This window comes from Brachionichthys hirsutus, unplaced genomic scaffold (genome assembly GCF_040956055.1).
Source record: "Brachionichthys hirsutus isolate HB-005 unplaced genomic scaffold, CSIRO-AGI_Bhir_v1 contig_939, whole genome shotgun sequence".
NCBI classification, from domain to species: domain Eukaryota; kingdom Metazoa; phylum Chordata; class Actinopteri; order Lophiiformes; family Brachionichthyidae; genus Brachionichthys; species Brachionichthys hirsutus.
Window position 1 is genome coordinate 61029 of NW_027180321.1, and position 21299 is coordinate 82327.

At 42.1% G+C, this 21299-nt stretch overlaps 1 protein-coding gene across 1 annotated transcript; it reads left to right on the forward strand.

The window, feature by feature from the left end:
• Nucleotides 1–4523: 4523 nt before the first annotated feature.
• LOC137912696 (inactive serine protease PAMR1-like) lies at nt 4524–19091 on the forward strand. The gene is made up of 14 exons (XM_068756829.1): nt 4524–4695; nt 8195–8371; nt 9229–9354; nt 9802–9916; nt 12425–12642; nt 12807–12914; nt 14853–15023; nt 15171–15362; nt 15582–16394; nt 16484–16660; nt 16858–16924; nt 17042–17274; nt 17740–18086; nt 18176–19091. The coding sequence occupies exons 1-14, from the start codon at nt 4524–4526 to the stop codon at nt 18725–18727; spliced, it is 3468 nt and encodes a 1155-aa protein (XP_068612930.1). The 3' UTR covers nt 18728–19091.
• Nucleotides 19092–21299: the final 2208 nt, after the last annotated feature.

The window sequence follows — 21299 nt, forward strand, 5'->3', positions numbered from 1 at the left end:
ACAAAACGTGGCGCTTACATCAACCGGAGCGTGTTGAGCTCACCGGGCTGCTGAGAGGAGAAACAAAATGAAGACAGCTCACTGAGGAAAACCCAAAGTGGTAAAGTTGAAGAGGAGCGGGATAATTGGACCCGAGGTGCTGTAAAAGGGTTTCCTGCGAATGGGCTTATTTTCTTTTGGTTGTTTTCCCCTTTAAAATAAAGTGTTTCCATTTTAGGTCTTTTACACTGACCTCACTCAGACTCCCCCACCTCCTCTAAAGCTCTCTGACAGAGTCACTTTCAACACACCATCCCTGCCTTGCTGCTCGGCTGCAAATGCTGACAAAGGAGATTAAAGATGACTAAAACAGAAACCTGGTTGCCATGGTGCCAAAACAAACTCCTCCATGTGAGACGCTCGCCGGGCACGTTGCCTGAGGATATTCTGTGGCACAAATTACACAGAAAGGACACTTGTTGCGTCATTTGTTGTTGTTTGTGATGATAAATAAAAATCAAGGGAAGGGAATGTAAGTCTCTGGTAAAGAGAAGCAGGCAGGCTGTGTCAGAGACCTGGTGGAAAGTCTCCTCAAGCCTCCTGGATATCACACTTTCCCTCTTGTGTGTCCTTTTAAGGTTTCCATTATAAGACGGACATATTTATGGTTCAGCTGTCCAAGCAGACAGCACTACCCATGATGCTGTCAGCATTCACACGAACACCAGCCCTGGTCATTATGCTCCCAACAGTTTCACTTTCAGAGCTTGGTGGTTATGTGTATAGAGACCCTGTTATAGACCTGACTCTGCCGCCTGTAGCTTCTCTATAAACATGAATAGTGTACGCACCATTTATGATCCACAGATCCATTTAAACGATTGTATAAAACAAATCCCAGTCACAGTATTGATATAAGGAGACCTTTGTAGCGCAATCAATCTCTAATTGATTTTTAGGGAGAGATAGCTTTTGTTCTTGTTCTTCTTTTTTAAGCTTTTAAATATCCATTGAACTGTTGAAGACCAAAGGAATAAGGGAATAATGTCGTCCAAATGTTGATTTTACAATGGATTTTGCTGATGATTTCCATGGAACGCCAGTTTAACTTTGATGAAGTTGGTCCTCATTAATACAAGTTATTCCTGTTAAGCATTTTTTTAATTGCTGGGATTGTATTGTCAATACAATACATACAATACATCATTGTATTGTCCTGGTAACAGTCAGGCTGAGCTAAAAAGCACCCGTGTGTCTCACCTGTGAAGCAGACGGTCCAGTTTCCATGGGGTGAGGCCATTAACCACTGGAAGTGTGTACACACTGTGCTCTCTGAAATGAAGTGAGATAAATGTGATGCCACGATGACATTCCGTCCTGTTAAAACCACATGGCGCTCCTTTTGTCTGACAGCATGAGGCCTCTGCAACCTCAGACGCAACACACACACACACACACACACACACACGACAACACCATTTATAATGAACATATTAGGCACCATCTTTGGACCTTTACTTACTTTAATAGAAATGCCTTTGCACAACAAATTGTGTGGGCAACAGTGGACGTCATTAAGTGTAATGACTACCAGGTAATTTGCTGGGGCCACTCTGCTCCTGCCTCATGTGCTGGTAGCCTGGTAGTGAGATTTTACTGTGGGCTGCAGGCAGGAGGCCCGTTGTCTCCGGCCAGTCTTTAACACTATGGTGCCAACCATGAAGCTTTAATACTGCAGCCCCCCAAATGAACATGATCAGTGTGTCCTGTTTACCTTCAGGAGAACGTTTATACAGCAAACGATGAACGATGGGACCAGCAGCGCCCTGGCACGTGGACCAAAGTGAGGCGTACTAGAATCAGGAAGGGAAAGCAGATGCTAATAAAACCAATTCATGGGCATGTTATTGTGTAACTGAGTTTTATAAATGGTGATGAAGCTACACTGTGGTGTCGCTTGTTTGTGATTATGTTTGTATCCACTGGAAACCAAAGTCTTTGCAAGTTTGATAAGTGGAATATTTCAGAAAAACTGAACATATCACAGATGTGCAACAACCAAGAGTTTGCATGAGGTCAAAGTAATAACTAAACAAATAAAATCTTAAAAACTGCAGCAGCTCTCTAAGATGCTAATAACCAGAAGAAAACTAAACCAATATGATATTAATTCTAAAAACTAGAAATCTGACACTTCTTTCTGTAATTCACACAAATGTTTTGTTTTTTTAATTACCGGTAAGTATATAACTACGAGACTTCAACATGGTGGACAGTTTCTGGCTATAACAGGAAGTGGACATAATGTGATTATGATGAATTTGAATTTGAATTGACTTGACCAGGATCCTGCCACTCTCATGCCGGAGGCATTGACACCATTCCATTAAAGTGTGTTTACATCAGTGTTATATCTCCATGGGAACGACAGACCATCTGCATCTAGAATCGGCATCAACTTATTCCCCAGCTGCTTCTCAGAAACAGACTCTGACTGGACTCCACCCTGGCTGCAGAGACCATTGGTACGAGGGTACCAATGGCCTCCATAGGCCTGTCTAAAGTACTGTCTACACCATTTACAATATATAAGAAATTTATTTTTCTTACCCCCCCCATTTTGTTATTAAATTAAAATCACAATTGAAAATTGTAACAAATTACCATTTATTATTTTCATGGAACCCTAACACCCTGGTGAACACATATGTTGGTACATTTAAAGCGTGTACATCAGCACTTTTTCACACTAAGCTACTCTGTGTTCTTCTGACAAAGCCGACTGCAGCTGAAGATACTGAACCTGTGCCCACATTAACCTGACAGTCTTGGATTGCACATTATAAACCATTAGGCATCTGGACAAACAGTACAGAGGTGGTGAAATGTGGACAGAGAGCACCGCAAGGCAGACAATATTTCCTTACCCCAGTCTACTCCATGATTATTATACTTTTTCCTGGTCTCAATTCTGATGCTTCTTTTTTCCTCACAGTCCGTTGGGTTCAGTTTGTTTTTCAATTTCCCTTTACCAAACAGACGGACAGACGCAGACTGGAAAACCCAAAACTCATGCGTTCCTTCTATGGTAATAATAAGCCTATCATTTTTGGAAACTGTTTGAGCTTCTCTTGCGTTTGACTTGTTGGTTGCTTTTTCCCTTTTATTTAATTGTTATAACAGCTTTTGTTTCTATACAGAAACTCAAAGCGCTCTTATATTATGCAATAACTCCAAACTTGGTGGTGGTAAGCTACTAGCCACAGCTGCCCTGGGGCAGACTGACAGAAGATGAATGAATAAGTCATTCATTCATTAATTTTCTAACCCTAACAGGGTCTTGGGTAGTGCAGAAGCCTATCCCAGGAGTCTACGGGCGAGAGGCGGGGTCCACCCTGGACAAGCCGCCTGTTCCTCACATGGCCACACATAGACAGACAATTATTCTGTCTATGTCAGCCTTTCCACAGGAAGGAGAGAAAAGGGTTATTGTTTGTTAAAATAACAGAAATATGTTTCACTACTGAGTTCAGTAAGAAAAGAGCAGTTGAGTTAATAAATAATTAAATTAAAATAAGGAAGAAAGAGAAAAAAAATAGAAAATAAAAAAAGGGAAAAAATACAAATAAAAATAAAGCAAAATGTCCAGGTTTATTGTGGATGTTTTGTATTCAGATAAAAATGTTTACAGCCATGCCTATTGATATGTGGGGAGGGTTTTCACTAAAGATGGGAGGTGTTGGATAAAGCGGAACTAAAATATGTGTAATCATGTTCCCACGGGGTATGCAACAGAGGAGCGGGAAATAAAAAGACAAGTTGAGCTGATACCCAGGTTATCTGTGTTTTTCCCACTACATGTTAAGCCAGCTATAGCTAACGTAACACCTTTTAATTAAAGGTCCCATATTACACCCTTTTCCCACAAGTTAATGCAGTTCCCAAACACTTATATGAAAAATCTGTGCCAGTCTTTGGTCAAAATAGCAAACAGATGCTGCAGGACAGCATCCATCATTTCTGTCTCAAACCTCTCTGCCAGAAACACTAAACCCGGAAGCAAAAGTACGTTCATAGCAAGCACGCACCCTACCATGGTAGCGTTTTTAGCAGAATAAAGCATTTTCGCCAGAACATTACCACAAAAAGTAAAGTTTATCCACTCTGCTCTTCTTCTTCGACTCATGCAGGAGACGGAGGGAGGGCATTGATGTGTGGAGCGCAATCAGGGGGAGACACACAAAACGTGTGTTTGACAACGTAATTAGGTAATTCACAAGCAGCAACTGGTCATCTGAGCGGAGCGAAGCGAATTTTAGGGAGAACACAGCAAGTGGAACTCCTTGCAAGGCTGGGCTGAAACATGAAGCCAAAGACAAGTGAGAGAGAAAAGAGAGAAAATGAGACAGGGAAAAGTGTGTGTGTATATGTGAGAGAGGGAGAGAGAGAGAGAGGGAGAATGGAGGTAGGGGGAGGGAAGACTGGAGGAGAGCGAAGGTGATGCCAGCTGAGTTCAGAAAGTAAACAGAGTTCCAGACTCCAGCATGCTGTCAGGATGGCGAATAAATTTGGGGCAAACCCACCAGGACACCCACACCATCCCTGAAACCAGCACTTTTGTCCCTGGAATGGAGGGCTGGCTCCTCTTCCTCCCTCTCTTTATCCTTATCACTTTACCCCAAGGAACAGCCTGGCCCTACGGTAAGAGTCATACCGGTAAAGACTTTGCCTCTTCGTTCTGTCTCTGTGTTTGGCACAGCCTCTTAGCTCGTGTTCTTTGTTCTCAAAAGTCCGGCATCAGCACTCTCTCCATCTCCTCCTCCCTTTTTTATTCTCTAAGAGCACAACAACAGAAGAAGCCGCTGGGAATGAGAACCACAGAGATGTATATTTCTACCCTTATTTCAGAGACGGCAAATTAGAAACAATACTTAAATTTTGAGCAGTCTTACGCCTCTCTATACAACTCTTGTTCTCGATAAAGACTTGTCATGTTCAAGTGTGTGTCTTATCCGAGCGGGGCTCTGTGATTTCCACACTTCTACTCATTGCAGTTCTTCTGTGTGAAGTAAACATTAGATGGGTTTGTGCTGTTAAATAAAAAGTAGTAACAGATGGATATGGCCACAAATTCCTTGGGGTAAAATAAAACAATTATCGTCTCAATATGGCTCGATATGGCTGTTGGATCTTGAGAACTTGTCTTTAGCTGTCTTTGATTCTCTTTCGTGCCATGCATATGTGTTCTCCCTGAGACTGACATCATCTCTGCGTGTTTACCCTCAGTATCCGCTTGAATTTGCTGCAGGAAGACATGAGTCATGTTTGAGTCAGTCACTCCGGCTGTGGTAATGAGTCTACCAAACACAATCTCCAGGACTCCGAGCCAAGCTTCTGACCTTTGCCCGATTTCTTTCAGCAAGGTTACCATAAAGTAAAATAAGTCTTTAATTTCTGTCGATGGATGAATCAAAGATTTCAGCAATTGTTTCGTGTTAAGTAAGGAGATCTACCGTAGAGACTTCTCTTATCTGATGACCTCAAGTCTTTCACGGTACAGCTTGTTATTCACACAGCGTCAGCTGATGATAGATATTGAGAAATCCAGGGCAAATTCTTTAAAAAGAAAAAAGAAAATAGCAGAGCAGACATGTCCACGTTCATATTCTGGCTTAAGAGACCTGCCTGTTTGTTAGTTACACACCCGAATCCTGAGCTGTTCTGTTCCTTTGGCCCACTTTCCCTACTTTGTTTGACGTTGGTACACAGAGATGCTGGTACAACCACTGGGTAGTGTTCTGTATGAAACAAACTTTAAGTAAGATTGCAAATGGAAATCTAGGCATGGAATATATAGTTACAAGAGGAAACTGTGGCCTGTGATTGAGCATTTGAAAAAATGTGTGTCCATGTCAAAGTTCATTCCAAGTTTACCAGCTAAAGTACGAAAACAAATGTGCTCAATGCAGATTTTAGTTAGATTTTTATGTTGGTTTGTGCACATACCACTTAACCAAACTGATTAATAGGGTAGACATAGCGTTTCATAGCGTTTATGGAAAGTTTAAAGCAACCTCGAGGATGACCACAGGGATCAGACTTGCGCTTGGACATGCAAAGCCGACAAAGCTCTCCTGGGGGGTTTCCCCTGTTCCATGACAATGAAATCACTCCAACCTTAAAATACCAGACAGTTGCTTTGGGCAGTCGTTTAAGTCATTATTCTGGTATACACACAGCACATACACTCCCAGCTGCTGTAAAAAAAAAAAGTTTTTTCCATGATACATCAGAAAGAAAGAAGCACCGTTTGTCAGGAGGAAACAATTCATTCCATCGTGGACATATACTGCAATCAGCAGTGAACATCTCTGACCAAGTCATGTGGTGCATGCTATGCAAAGTAGCATTGTCAAACAACAACAAATACAGATATATTGCTGTCTGCATTATTATATTCTGCTAGCGGTAGATGAGAATATATGCTACAATCATTTGGGTGAAATGCGGGCAAAGTTGTCATTTCAGAAGATTTGACTGCTTTTTTTTTTATATGCCTCAATTTAAAGAAGAGTCCTACTAAAAATACATGGTCAAGTTAATCGTAGTTAAATATAATCAGAGCTAATAGAACAACTGTGAACAATAGTGATCCTCTCACTCACTCAGTCTTCCTGACCTGATGCTTGGATTATACGTTTGTGTCTGGTTAATTCTGAAGTATTTGGACTTTGCCTGGTGGATAAACAGGCCCGAGTCAGCTCTGACTACTGACAGCTGCATCCAATCCTTTGATTGTTTTTCCTTGTCATATTATTTATCCCGGTTGGACCATCTTCCATCCTATTCCTAATGGGACTGTAATTTTTTTCTCTTTCTATGCTTCGCTTTGCAGTTTGTAGCTGATGATCACTGGATGATAGTAGCTTCACGTTTATCATATAGACAAGAGATCCGTCTTTCACCATGAAAGTGGGGAAAGATACATTATATCCCACATGTTGATGCGGAACAGAGATATGGTATATTTTAAAAAGATGACTCAGCGCCGATAAAGCTATTGAACTTATATTAACGTTTTCTTTGGACTCTGCTCAAGCGTTCTTTTTTTCCATTGGGCCTTTAAGCTTTTCTTGAAGTCAAAAATAGCTTAGCTGATAAGATTTCTGGCAAGTGATCAAGAAGCCTGGACAATAACTCAATAGAGCACACAGGATGCATGGCTGCGTTGATATCATTAGGATGAGTTTAATTCTTAAAGTTATCTTACATCAACAAAATAAAAAAAATGAAAAGGCCAAGGTTCTCCTCAGGTTTCATTCTGAGTGGCAGTGGGAGTCCCCCCTCAGGAGAGGATCACTTGTGATGAGGTGGGATGGGTTTACAATAGCTGAAAATAGAAAATTGAAAGCCATTTTAAACACACCACTGTATAATCATAATGCACTAAATGCATGCAGTTCATCTTACCTTTATTTGTGAAGGAAGTCCATTTGCCTTTGCTGCTCACAGTTTTCCTTCACCTTAGCATCGGCGTCGCTCTCCCAACATTTATTTTTGAAAATACCTGCGTGGTTTCCTGTGTGAGTCTTTAGGTAGAAAAGCATCAGGGACACAAAATGGTTGGGCATCTACTGCAGTCGACTGCAGGGTGGGAGGAGGACTCAGATAAAATGATGCATCTGCAGAGAGATTTGGCTCTCCTGTTTCAGTTTGGACTTCCATTGTGGCATAATTGCAACCATCGTGGTTGCTCGATGCACTGGCTTCCAGTCGAAATAAACGTCTACATTTATTGGGTAAAAACAAACAGATGTGTCATATTTACTCTGTCCTTGATTAATCATTTTCTGATTAATGATTCTTTCTCTTTTGACTGTGTTATTTGATGCACTATATGGATTAGAGACTTGTGGTCCTTTAATGAGAAGCTTGCATCCATGTTAGAGTGGAAATAACCAGAGGGTCCGTAAATATACAAACACTAAACCGTCTCAAATCCTTGAGGGCCGGCTTCTGTTGACCATAACCTACATCTGTTCTCATTTCCACACGAGGACAATTATTACAGTCGTCATATTTTCTCAACGTTTGAGTTCATTTTCCCTTTTATTTCTCCACACTATGAAATGATATTCATGCAAACACATTTCCTTACTTGCCTGCTGGCTTTTTGCTTTTTGCTGGTCTTGAATTATGTGCCTTTTTCTTTCAGATTACAGGTATTTGTACAACCACTGCCCCAGCCCAGAGTGGAGTGTAATGTGCAGAGGCTGCTGCGAGTATGATGTGATCCGCTGTAAATGCCCCCTGCAGGGAACTCCTGTTGGATACGCTGTGCCCTGCTGTCGCAATGCCATCAATGAGTGTGATCCCTGCATCATCCATCCAGGTTGAACCTTTGCAAATATTGTTGTCTATTAGCTGCACAGTGGTTTCTGTCACGGCATCGCAAACAGGGTGTGGCAGAGCGAATTTGCTTCCTGGGCCATCTTCAGTCTCTTCACTGGAAGAATCCTCTTAAATGAATTCCAGACTTTGATATGAGAACTAAATGAGTGGAAATCATTGCTCCTAAACACACAGGATGTAGGAATTGTAGGCATGTAATCACCTGGGGATGTCAGCACTCATGCTCCATGGCACACACACACACATGTAAACTGTTACATTCTTCTAGTTATTGTCCTGCATATCATCAGCTTTTAGAAGTAAGTCACATGAATGCACTTCTTTTTATGGGCAAGTAAACATCTGTCACCCAAACATGAAGTTTCACTCCTAATAGATAAAAAAAAAGAAAAGAAGAAAAGAAAAAGAAAAGTGCTGTGAGCACCGATGTGTGGAATCATAAATACCCAGGTGTACACCCCCAGCTCTTTTGTTTTTAAAATGCATACCTGTACTCATCAGATGTGGCTCTTCACTCCCCACGGACAGAGCGCGCCCCTCAAGTGAAAATCCATCTTCCGAGGAAGCAATTCCATGGGTTTTTTTCTCCTCGTGTCTATTTCAGGAAGCTGCGATATGTTTGTACTTTCTGTTGCAGAATGAAACGAGCTTTAATGAGCTTAGCAGAGTTGATTTTATGGAAACAAGGCAAAGGTTAGGTGAAGTTGAACAACACAGTTCAAGCAGTTTGGCTTCCGCAAATATAACCAATAACAGCAAACTATTCTAAAAGAGTAGAGTTTGAATCGTTTGTCATCCTGCTTTACCAGAGCTGTAGTGACATTTCTTTGTTTTCAGGTTGCAGCATATTTGAGAACTGTAAGCAATGTAACAACGGCACTTGGGCCCCCCGGGATGACTTTTTCATTCGTGGCAGATTCTGCACAGAGTGTCGACCTGGCTGGTCCGGTGGGGATTGCATGAGTAAGTATCAAGAAGATTCTACAAGGCATTGCAATCAATTATTTGAGCAGAATGAATCCTAGACTATAGGTTCTGTCCTTGTCCTATGCAAGGCTGAATGGCCGCCTCATGTCCAGGGGCATTCATGAGGCACTGAATGACCAATCAAAGAATTCCTACAGTAGCAGCTTTCACAATGTGTAAATCTTCTGTCACAGCCAAAACAAATATAACATTTCAAAGCAGAAACTGTCAAATCCACAGTGTGCGTTGTGTTTGTTCTTCTTCATGCTGTTGAGCACAGAAATTATGGTTTTCAAATGTCCTTCGGAAACTCAAATGCAGCTGCATTTTGGAAGACACATCAGCATTTATACCTAAAGTATAATTTCTGAATTTCTCACTTAATGCAAGTTGCTGCAACACATGCAAAAATGGAATTCCTTGCTACACGTGTGTTTATTCTAGAGTGTGGTGGGGTGATCCGAAAACAGCAAGGCCACCTGTTGCTGGAAAGTTACCCGAACAACGCTCGATGTGAGTGGACGATACAGGTGGACCGTCCCTTCACCGTAGAGCTGAGGTAAAAGCATATCCATATGGTTACATCAGGAAGGTCAGCACTGACCTTTACTGTTCATTTTTCCCCAATCCCAAAGCATGATGGGTAAAAATCTCACGCAAGATTGTTTGTCTTTTCCATCACCGGCAATTTCAAGCAAAGCTAAGATTGTACAACCATACAAAGGTCTGCTAAGTTGCTAGGTTACGGCTACAAATCATTGGTACTGTTAATATGAGTAAATTGTCAGTTATATCTGGCCTGAATCATGCGTTTTATTTTATGTTTCCCTTGTCCATCTGTAATAGCTATTACTGCTGGACTGCCCATGTCAAGTTTCCACTTAATGCTTCTGCAATATGTAATCGAAGTCACAGATGAAGTCAACTGCAACGTTTGGAAAGCAAAGCTTTTTTTTTTTTCCAAGAAGGCCATTCGCTTTCAGTCCAGTGATAACTCTCGACTGCTGTCATTTTCTCCATGACACATACAGTATGGCACTTTGCAGGCGAGTCTATGTGCAGGGTGTGGGAGAACGAAAGCTCCACACACTTTGATACAGGCTCAGCATTCAGTGCATATACAGTAATGGTTTACTGTGCATTTAAAAGTACTTCATGACTCCAACTATTCCACTACACACAGCATTAACGGAACTGTGATGTTTTCACAGATTGCTCAATCCATTCTGTGAGGACAAACACTAATAAATAGATGACTAACATGCACGTCATATTTGGAAGCTTTACAAAATCAATCCAACAAAATCCTTAAAAAAAACAAAACAAACCTGAGCCCACAGATACAAGATTAATGGAAGAATGCATGTCTGTGCCTGCGAGGTGGATTTACTGAATGGGCTTTCCCATATTTCTGTATCTACCGTGACTTGCAGGGAACTCGTATCACAGGCAACATATCCCAACTTGGCATTGACTGTTGACAGCTGCTGCGGTCTAACATTTAGCATGTCTGAATGTCTTTATTTTAGGCTGCCATGACCCAAGGGTCTGCGATAAAGGGTATAATTAGAAGACTCGGGTGCGAGTCAGTGTCTCGCATGAGGTTCATCAGTCCTTCGTGTCCACAGAGATTAGTTGTGAAATAGCCTCCATCCTAAGCCAACTGGCAAGTCCTCTCAATGTCACACTCTGCCTGTGACTGAACCAAACAGCTCAGAAAATGAAATGGCATGTCCAAAAAATATATATATATATCAAATTTAGAAAGGCCCTCAAGCCGCTCTGTTTGGACTGACTAAATGTATTAAAAGCCTTTTAAAATGTGCTGGTCTGAACTTGTCCTCTGCTAATGGAACTTTCTCTGGAACCTCTCCAGACTACTGTAGTTCATGACACAAACTGCGTAGGTAGGTTGTTAAAATGCTAGCTGTGGAGCAAATCATGTGACAATCTGTTGTCCAGGGCTCTGGGCATATTCTAATGTACGCCTGCTATTATTTTTTAATTTGTATTATATAAATGTGACAATGATAATAACTCCTATAAACATGAATAGCTTATTATTGATCCACATTGCTGTGGTGTTATATATATAGCCTAACAGAGCCTAATTGTCAGACGCCTGATCGTAAAAATCAAAAGGTTCACGTTCATTTACTCACTGGATGACACAGCAAACCTTTCCCTGAAGTAGAAAATCAATATTATGACCAGATTTATTTTCAACAGTGGACTAATATGTGGTTAATATAATTCCTGGCAAATGCAAAACAGTTTGTCCTGCTTTGTTTCATTTCAAACACTCAGGTCAAGACATCGTCTCAGTCGTACGTGGCCAATAAATTAAACAGGAAATATCAGGCAGCCAAATAAGATGGGATGTAATGTTTCATCACCATAACAACAACAACAGACCAGGAATAGTTCTTAACAAGGGATGCTGAATAAACTTTCAAATTGGAGGGTGTCCCATCATGCACATAAAATATTTTTGTTGCTCTCCTGTCTGGTCCACAGCAGTACATTTATAAGTCGAGCTCCAAGCCCCGCCCCCTGCTTCTGTGTAAAGATGCGTTTGATTGGCTTTATAAGACATTCAATCTTTAACCCAGTTACCGTGATACAGAGCTGATCTGAGCTCATTCTGTTCCAGCTGTAATATGATAAATAGGTAAATAATAATAATATCCAGCCTGACTGCCTCTGGTGTTCTAATGTTTGTCAAAACAACACACACACTCGCATGCACACAAACAATCTAAACTTTAAACTGTGGCATGAACTACTAGAACCTCTTTAACAAAGTAACCGGTAAAACCAGTGCTGATCATCCCGAGTAGCTGGTCACGTATTTAGTATAATTACTAAATTCATTATTTGTTTGCTGGCTTCGCATTTTAAAGCATCAGCATGATGTCAGCTGAGCGGCCCTGCCAGGGAATGCAGGTGCTCTCATAAAATCCAACAAACAGAAACCTTTATCAGGCCTAAAGTGTTTAAATATGCAGCAAGAGCAGCAAAAATCAATTCCATGGACTTCCTGATTTATTGATTTATATTCTGACAGGTTCGTGATGCTGAGCCTGGAGTTTCACCACTCTTGTCGCTATGATTACGTGGAGGTCCGAGACGGTGACAGCATCAGCTCGCGTGTCATCGCTCGATTCTGTGGGAACAGCAGCCCTGCCCCGATTCAGAGCTCCGGCAGCAGGCTGCATGTTCTCTTTGTGTCTGATGGCTACAAGAATTTTGACGGATTCTTCGCCACTTTCCAGGAGAAATCAGGCAGGTCAACTAACCAGTGTCATTAAAGTGCTGCTAACTATTTAGGAACTTGATGACATGATGATTTCCCAGCCCATAAATTCAAATCCTTTATGCCAACCATTGTCAATACGTGCACTGCACCGTCTCGTCTTGTGCCGTAATGTCATGCACGATGTTTACAGCCTGCAGCTCCTCGCCTTGCCTGCATGATGGGACTTGCATCCTGGACAGCTCTTACACTTACCACTGTGCCTGTCTGGGTGGCTACACAGGCAAGAGGTGTGAACATGGTAGGTCTGCAACTTAAGTGAATCATGATGATACTTTTAAATTGCTGTTTGTTTTCGGGAGGAAAAGGGAGCAGGTGAAGAAAAACTACTTGATCGCTCTGACTGCAGGAAAAACTAAATCAGCATTTATGACTCAGATGACCTGAGTTTTTATTTTCCTCTATCGAGGCATCTCAAATACGTATCAGAGTCTATTGACATTTATAAAATCATAGTGATCCAATCAGACACACCGAGTTGCAATGAAAGGATCATGAGCTGACTTTGCCTTGTGGAAAGCAGTGATTCACCGTCAAGAGGGAGAGCTCTGCGGTTTGGAGCAGGCTCAGGCCAGCTGTCTTCCAGCTGTCCTGCCCCATCTACAGTCTTAGCTAATCAGCTTTTTCTTGAAATGTGAAAAATTCCAGCAGATGTGCTGCTAATGCAAATTGAATGAAGCCACAGAGATTTTGAAGGATAAGGGGGGGAAAACTGACAGAGCAACGCAATGGGGAAGAATGAAAGAATCAAAGCTTGGTCATCTTTGGTAAAAAAGGTTTGGTAAAAAAAACAAATCCTGTATTTACAGGCTACTGAATGTCAAGTTAAATATATGTTACAATTTCACTCAAACACACCATCAGAACTCCATTCCATTAAGTGGGGGGTGCTCCTCGGTCGGGGTGTGGGTGGCCTTCAAGGTCGTTCAATTATGGGCGTCTGAATGCAAACCTTTGTTTTTATATCCAATATAACTCCCTTAAGATCCTGCAATAATATCAGATTTCCTGAACCCCACTTTTTCCAGGTCTAAATTTATTCCATAACGGTAATGGTGAAACAATCCGACTGTTCGACACAAACCAACTTTTCCACTGGTTGACATAGCAGTAAAAAAAAAAAAAGCAGGAGTTTCATTCCTCCATGCGTGAAGTCATCTGTATTCCCCATGAAAAATCCTCAGCTGTTAATTTCAATAGAAAAGGAGATGGAATAATGATGATCTCTGACTTTCTGTAGAGGAAAGACTTCTGGCCCAGAGTCAGATGGAGAATTTTAAGCAATGAACCTGCCATCCAGCCATATTGTAGGCCTGTTATAACCAAGCTGTCATCTGCTGTAATCCAGAGTTAAAACTCATTCTGCATTGAATTATCTTGCCACATTATTGTATAAATCAAGATAGTGGAATTCTCTCTCTTTCTTCGGGACAGTTTAATCTATTGTGTCTGTGTGTTTCATCTTAATATTCCACCCTAATATCTCAGTACTTATCCCATTAGGGATGTAGACCGATTCTGGCATGGCAGACCGCAGCAGCAGTTTCTTTCCCCACACAGACAGATGCCATATGGCAAAAAGGCCCAGATTATAGGAAGGCTCTCTGGTTTGAAACTATAAAACCTTGGTTGCTACATGTCATGGATCTGACCCAACTTAAAGTGAACACAAAAACAAACCGCCTGCGGGAGAGTGCTGTAATGGTTTTGTGGTTGGCACAGCATTTATTTGTTAGGAGAGAACCAGACTCTGCAGGGTGCTTTTAGTTTGCCTATTGATGCTACACTTCTATATGCTATACGTACTGCAAAATCCACAATGGAACATTTTACAGTTTGACAAATGCTCTTTTATTGCATCTACTATTTTATTCATTTCTAGGAGCTTTTTACTCACTGGTAAACTAATTGTACATTTACAGGCAAAACTACTCATTAGTGAGCCTCCGTTGTTGCAGGCTATGCTTTTAAACGCCTTTTTGTGAGTTTCAGCGCTGACAGTTTGGGCTTGTGAGCCACCTTGCCTGACCTGCAAACACCAGAAGGCAAAACTAACTGCCTGTTTCCACTTTGCAGGTCAAAGTGTGTGTTTCTGTTACAGCAGAAATGCTTTCTAAACACTCACTAGTGACAATCAGCCATGTGTCCATGAATAAAAACCGCCTGTATTTCCCCTCAGCGGTGGGATGTCATCGGCCTCCAGTGCCCTCTCATGGATCAACGATGGGCTTGTTCCATCACTCGGGGGCACGCATCACTTTTCGTTGCGACACCGGCTTTCAGCTGCGGGGCGTTCATTCAGCCATCTGTCTGAGTGATGGCAAATGGAGCGCGCCTGCCCCAGAGTGTGGTAAGATAATGATATGAACTGATTATTTTTCCCTGCCAAATAATTAGGAGTCACGATCTGGAAGGTTGAAATGGGCATCATTTGGAAGCCATGCGCGCAAATTCCTGAAATGATGCAGATTTCAGATTCAGACTTTCTTTTCTCTAGTGCCACTGGCAAGAGTATGTTCTTTACCACCAAAGCCAACACACGGGGACCACTTCCTGGTTTATGGACCCAACGATGTCCTTATTGCTCTGCAGTACCTGTGCTACCAGCCCTATGAACTCAGCGGGAACTCCCAGAGAACCTGCCTGCCTAACCGCACCTGGAGTGGAACTCACCCTGCATGCACCAGAGGTCAGCCGAGGCGTTATGAGCAATTGGGATACGATTAATTAGTCAGCGGAAGTAGTGCGAAAAGACATTAAGTTAATTCAACTGAATTTCTTTCAGAATAATAGATCAGAAAATTAATATATACCAAGGGCCATCCAGCCTGATGAGCTGCAATTCTCAGTCTACTGCTGACTGACGATTCAGCAATAACCTTTCATTATCTTTCATTTCATTCCACAGTGAATAATACCATCGCTGAAGCCGATATGGACAAAGGCAAGGAAAGAAGCACAGAAACAGATATATATGGATCCAAAGATACCATCAAGACCAGTGACAAAGGTCGGGAGAATACGGTTGGAGAAAAAGAAAGTGTCGGAGGGGAAGATATAAACTCTGGGCACAACAGCACCACAGCATTTGATAGCGAAGATAAATATAGTGTTGTTCCAGAGAAAACTACATCTGAGGGTGGGAATGAAGAAGAGCCAGAGGAAAGAACTACTGGGCCGGAGAGAAGCACCACAGACAGCAAAGATAACAGCCTGAATACAGTCGAAAAGAAAGAACAGCTACCCGAGAAAAGACCAGGCAGTCAAGACACCATCGTGGAGACAGGAAAGACAGATGCCACCAAAACTGTTAGGGTGAAAGACAAGGGACAAGAAGGGAAAGAAAAAAAAGAGGAACAGGTGAATGGAAAAGGAAATCCAGATAAAGTTGGCCCTAATGATACCGAGATGAGCGTGGCCATAACTGAGGGCGAAAACACACTGGAGACATTTGAACTGGAAATAGCAAAAAATCGCACAGTTATATTTGATTCTACAGAAACTAAGAAAGAAAATCTTAACGTGGGCTCTCAGGAGCCAGCGAAGATCACTCCCACAAGATCCACCGTTACACACGACACCGTCGACAGAGCAGGGGGTGGGGACAGTGGGGCATCACTTGAGAGACACACAATTAAAGGGGAAAAAACGAAGGGGGATTCCACCGCGGGAGAAAAGGAGGTGAAAGAGAATGAGGAAGAATCCAACCAAAGCTTGTCGGGTAAGAGACTCATGGAGAAGCTAGTCATAAATAGTTTCCCTGCCTCCTCAAACTTCATCCTCACCGACATTCTGTTACCCCACTTGTAGAGAAAAGCTGTCCCTCCATCCCTCGCCTCTATCACGGCTACCACCGTTTGGTGCCGGGCTTGGAGCCTGTGACGGCCGAGTTCTTCTGCAACCACTCTTATGCCCTCAGCGGCGACGCACGGCGCGCCTGTCGAGCAGACGGCGCCTGGAGTGGGAAACAGCCTTTCTGCGTCAGAGGTACCATCGTGTGCTGAAAGGTTCTGCTGTTCAACTTCTGATGGACGTGTTGGCTGGTTAGGATGTAATGGCAAAAAAAAAAAAAAAATTCTAAATGACATCACTGCAAGCTGTGATACGTAAAATCCGGATTCATTTTTGAGTGACGTGCATGTTCTTAACTTCTAATTGTTTGTGTTGTTGTTGTTGTTTTTTAGCATGTCGGGAGATCAAAGTTTCAGACCTGGTCAGACAAAGAGTCCTGCCCCCTCAGACACAGTCCAGGCATGTTCCCCTGTGCATTACCTTGTCATTGTAAAAGGGTTGGTTACTGCGCTACTTTTTTCACACTTACCTTAAAGGGCACATCTGTATACCTCTGGCCTCTCCCTCTCACCTTAGGAAGACACCTGTGCACAAGCTGTATTCCACCGGGCTCGGGCGATACCTCCAGTCCGACGGCCCCACTAAAGCCCCTTCGTCAGTGCTTTCCCACTTGCCCCAGGGCTTTCACCACCTCTACACACATATAGAATATGAGTGCGCGTCTCCGTTTTACCAGCATTTCGGCAGTTCTCGTCGCACTTGCCTGAAGACTGGGAAGTGGAGCGGGCGTCATGTGTCTTGTTCACCAGGTGAGGGCAGCAGAGGACCGCCATGATTTGTCTAACGACCGATACGCCAACCTGTCAGCAGTAGTAAAAATGTGATTCAGGATTATTACACGATCAAAGGGACACAGTGTCTTAAAGTATGGACAACATCTTTCCACCGGCTCTTCATCATTTCTCCAGCTCATCGCATCACTGCTCAGATATAGTTGCATTTAGGTTCCCACATTTCATGAGATTTGTATTTATTTATTTCAGGCTATTGAAAAAAATACAGCCCCTTTTTTATTTTGGCAATCCATCTTTGATATTGAAAGCTTGTAAAAAAACAATAAAAAAAAAAACAATCCCAAAACAAACAGCTTTGAGGGTAAATAAAAAATTAAAAGAAAACACCCAGTGTGTTGACACAATCTCAGTCTTCCATTCTCTCCCGGTCTTTTTTCTGACCCCGTTGTGTTCTCATCTTGTCACCCTCTTCTCCGGCAGTATGTGGGAAGCATCCGACCTTTGACCCTGAGAGACCGACAGAGTCTCACTGGCCTTGGCTGGCAGCCATCTACCGCCGCTCCACCAACAGCACTGAGACAAAGGTGACCAAGGCAGAGACTCTCAAAAAGGGAAATGCAAAAGGAGCTGGCGACTACAAGCAGGTCTCTGCTTGGCAGCTGGTCTGCAGCGGGGCTCTGGTCAACCAAAGAAGTGTGGTTGTTGCAGCCCACTGTGTGACCGGACTGGGAAAGGTGCATCCCTTGGATCCAGCCGAGATCAAGGTGGTGGTGGGGAAGCAGTACCGTGATGACCACAGGGAAAGTAAAGGTCTTCAACACCTGAGGGTAAGCGTTTGCAGATATCGCTTTCTCATGACCGTTTGTAAGCACACGAACAGTGGGTCCATCTTTTGTTTTGTTTTTTTCGCCATTAGGTGGCTGCTATTGCTGTTCATGCAAACTATGACCCACATATCCTCGACTCTGATGTGGCCGTGGTCAAGTTGCTGGACAAAGCCAGGATTGGGGCGAAGGTCCTGCCCCTCTGTCTTTCAGATAGTCAGGAAGAAGAGGTGATCTCTGGACAAGGGCTTGTGACAGGATGGTCTCCGTTGCCCGATTTGAGTTTAGGTCCTATTGAGAAGGCGCGGGTTGGGCTTGTTCAACTTGCTCATGTAGTCCCGTGTGAGCAGCAGTACGCTCGCAATGGCGTGCCAGTCAGCGTCACAGACAATATGCTCTGTGCCAGCCACAAACCTGACTACGGACCCTCAAACATATGTCCCTCTGACACTGGGGGGATCCTTGTGCTCCCTCCCCACTCTGAAGCCAGCAACGGCGAGACGAAGGGGCCGAGCAAAGGGCTGTGGAGACTGTTGGGATTAGTGAGCTTTGGCTACGACCACGGGGAGTGTGACCCTGAACTCTACACTGTCTATGTACATGCAGCCAATTTCAAAGGCTGGATAGAGAGCAATATGAAATAAAATTGTCTGTCTCATTTAAATGCAGTCCCCTCCCTTAACTTTTTGTTGTGGTCTTTTACGCACAAGGGTATTTTTTTTTTCTTTCTCTAAATGCAGAAGCACTGGAAACTCTGGACAGCACAGTGCTCTAACTGAAGGGGGTGCTAAAACATTAGATGTACGACCCTCCATCCGGGTACTCCAGTGTTCAGATCCCTGAAGCTGACGTTGTAGACTTGAAAATAACCATTTCAGGCCACAGGCTGCTGGCGTCTTGCATTTGTACTCATTGGTATGTATATATATTTGTGTTGTACTGTATTATTCTATTAAGATGTACATATTTGTAATGAACAAAAAATCATGACACTTTCAATTAAAGAAAACAGGATGTAAAAGCCTGTCTGAGTGCTGTTCATCATCAAAGTCTCTAAATGTCTAAATATATTCCGCTATACAAAAAACAATCTATTGAATGAATGTGAAAGCAGCATTTTATATTTGATTTATGAATCACAGAGTGTGCTTGCTTGTGCTAAAATGAATCCAGGTCAGATCTGCAGCATTTTCACAACTAGAACTGGAGCATGTTATTCACAGATAAAGTCCATCTTTTGTGCTCAAATTAAATAATTACTCACGTTCTGATCTTTTTTCATTATTCTGATATGGGTTTGCAATTTGTAGTTAAAATATTCGAAATGGGGTGGGGGTAATAAAAAAAAAAAGCATTATTACTTTATATTCCAGAGAATCTATGCATTGAGATTGATGGCAAATTAATTCCTAATGTAAAGATAATGAGAATTACATTTACTATCTGCTTGTGTGAGTAAATCAAGGGTGAACCATAGTGATGAGAATATGAGAGACTATGACCAAGAGGAATTTAGCATTATTGTAGTTCTTTAAAGACGTATGCCTCAGACAGGACGATATGTTCATCTGTTACATGCCTCTAGATATATATAAACTAGATTTTTTTTGATGGTTAAGATTTTCCTTCTTTATATCATTTCAAACATTTAACATAACACTATATAGCATTCCCATACCTTAAAGTTTGGCAGTTGTTTTGAAACCATTAAAAAAAAGATTTTCAGTAGTAGCAAATATTTCTTGCTCCCAGTTCGAACTGATCAATGCAAATTATTTAGTTTAGATAGGGCAAAAGCCCAAATCTATTTGAGAAGAGGAAAGTATCCCAGATAATGACATTAGCAGATCATCTTCGCTGTCAATTTCCTGGCTTCTTTCTTCCTCCTCTGTGCCACTGGTGAAGATATAACCTGAAGTCTCTATTACTGGACGAATAATGTGCAGTGCGATTGTTTCTGGCCCACAGGTGTGATTCTACAGGCGCCTATAGAGGTTGCCATGGAAGCTACCATGAGTTGTTTGTATGTGCAGGAGTCTGTGTATGTCTATTTAATAATACCTGCATTTGTGGGTATTGAAAAGGTGGTAATGTGCTTGAAATAACTTATCATCATCATCATCATTATACAAACACTTATTTATTGTGTGCTCTTACATTCTAATTGTAGTATTACGTATTCATATTCTCTGGGAACATCAAGGATGTAAATGTTCCTCAATATCTCAGTTGATTATTGACCAATGTTTATGGAATTTGACAGTGATGTAGGGTGGGGACCTTTATCTCACTAACAAATTTAATCAAGATCTCATCCAGAATGCAACAAATACACAAACTCTGATTCACCTTTACTTTTCATGGTTGGTGTATAAATATGCCAAGAACAATTTAGAACTTTATGATGATGATGATGATCAAAAGCTGTCGGCATCTAAATCAGCCTCCATGACTGACCCGCTCTAGGAGCTTAAAAGCTTCGGCTGGGATGAGTTCCTCTTGATTGGTGGATGAAGGCAGGAAAGGACGACACCAATCAGCAGGCTGTGATGCTGCCGGCGAAGCCCACGCCCCCTTCGGCTGGACTACTCACACCTTCTATAATTTGCACAAGTAATTTATACAAAACATAGACAGTTAAAACATAGAACGAGAGGCTCCTTAAATTACTTTCCAAAACTCTTTGTCAAAAGTTACCTGACAAGATTGTTGTTGTTATTGTTGAAAAAAGAATCCAGCAATTTATAAATACCTCATGTTATTATGATACCACTATTGCAATGAAAGACAGGACTATGCATTTTTTTCCACTGCAGAGTAAAAGCAATGTATCAAAGACTTTCTTTCTGTCTGTCATCCATTTAGTGAAGTTAAACAACAGCTTTTTTTTAATTCCCATCTTTCCCAGAGAGTCCTGTAGACTTGGACTGAGAGACAATCTGTTCACAGGCCCTGGTGAGCTCACAGGGCATCGTCCATAGAAATGTGGGCAACACTTAACCATGTCCGGACTGTTGTGGGAATTGAGATGTGACCCAGAGCAAAGTACCTGAATAACGATGAGAAAATTCTACCATGAGAACTCCATGGAAAGGTAGAGAGGGGCAAAATACTTGACATCAAGTTTACACAGAATGTTTAGGTTTTATTCAAGTCTCCAATTAGGTTGATGGACACTCTATACTTTGTTCTCAATGTGAGGAAGACAAACTGAAC

Bases quoted from the DNA above. Each gene is read 5' to 3' on its own strand.
- LOC137912696 (XM_068756829.1), top strand. From the start codon at position 4,524: ATGCTGTCAGGATGGCGAATAAATTTGGGGCAAACCCACCAGGACACC. The intron at 12,643-12,806 runs GCAGGTCAACTA...CGATGTTTACAG, and splicing joins CACTTTCCAGGAGAAATCAG to CCTGCAGCTCCTCGCCTTGC. The intron at 15,363-15,581 runs GTCAGCCGAGGC...TTCATTCCACAG, and splicing joins TCACCCTGCATGCACCAGAG to TGAATAATACCATCGCTGAA.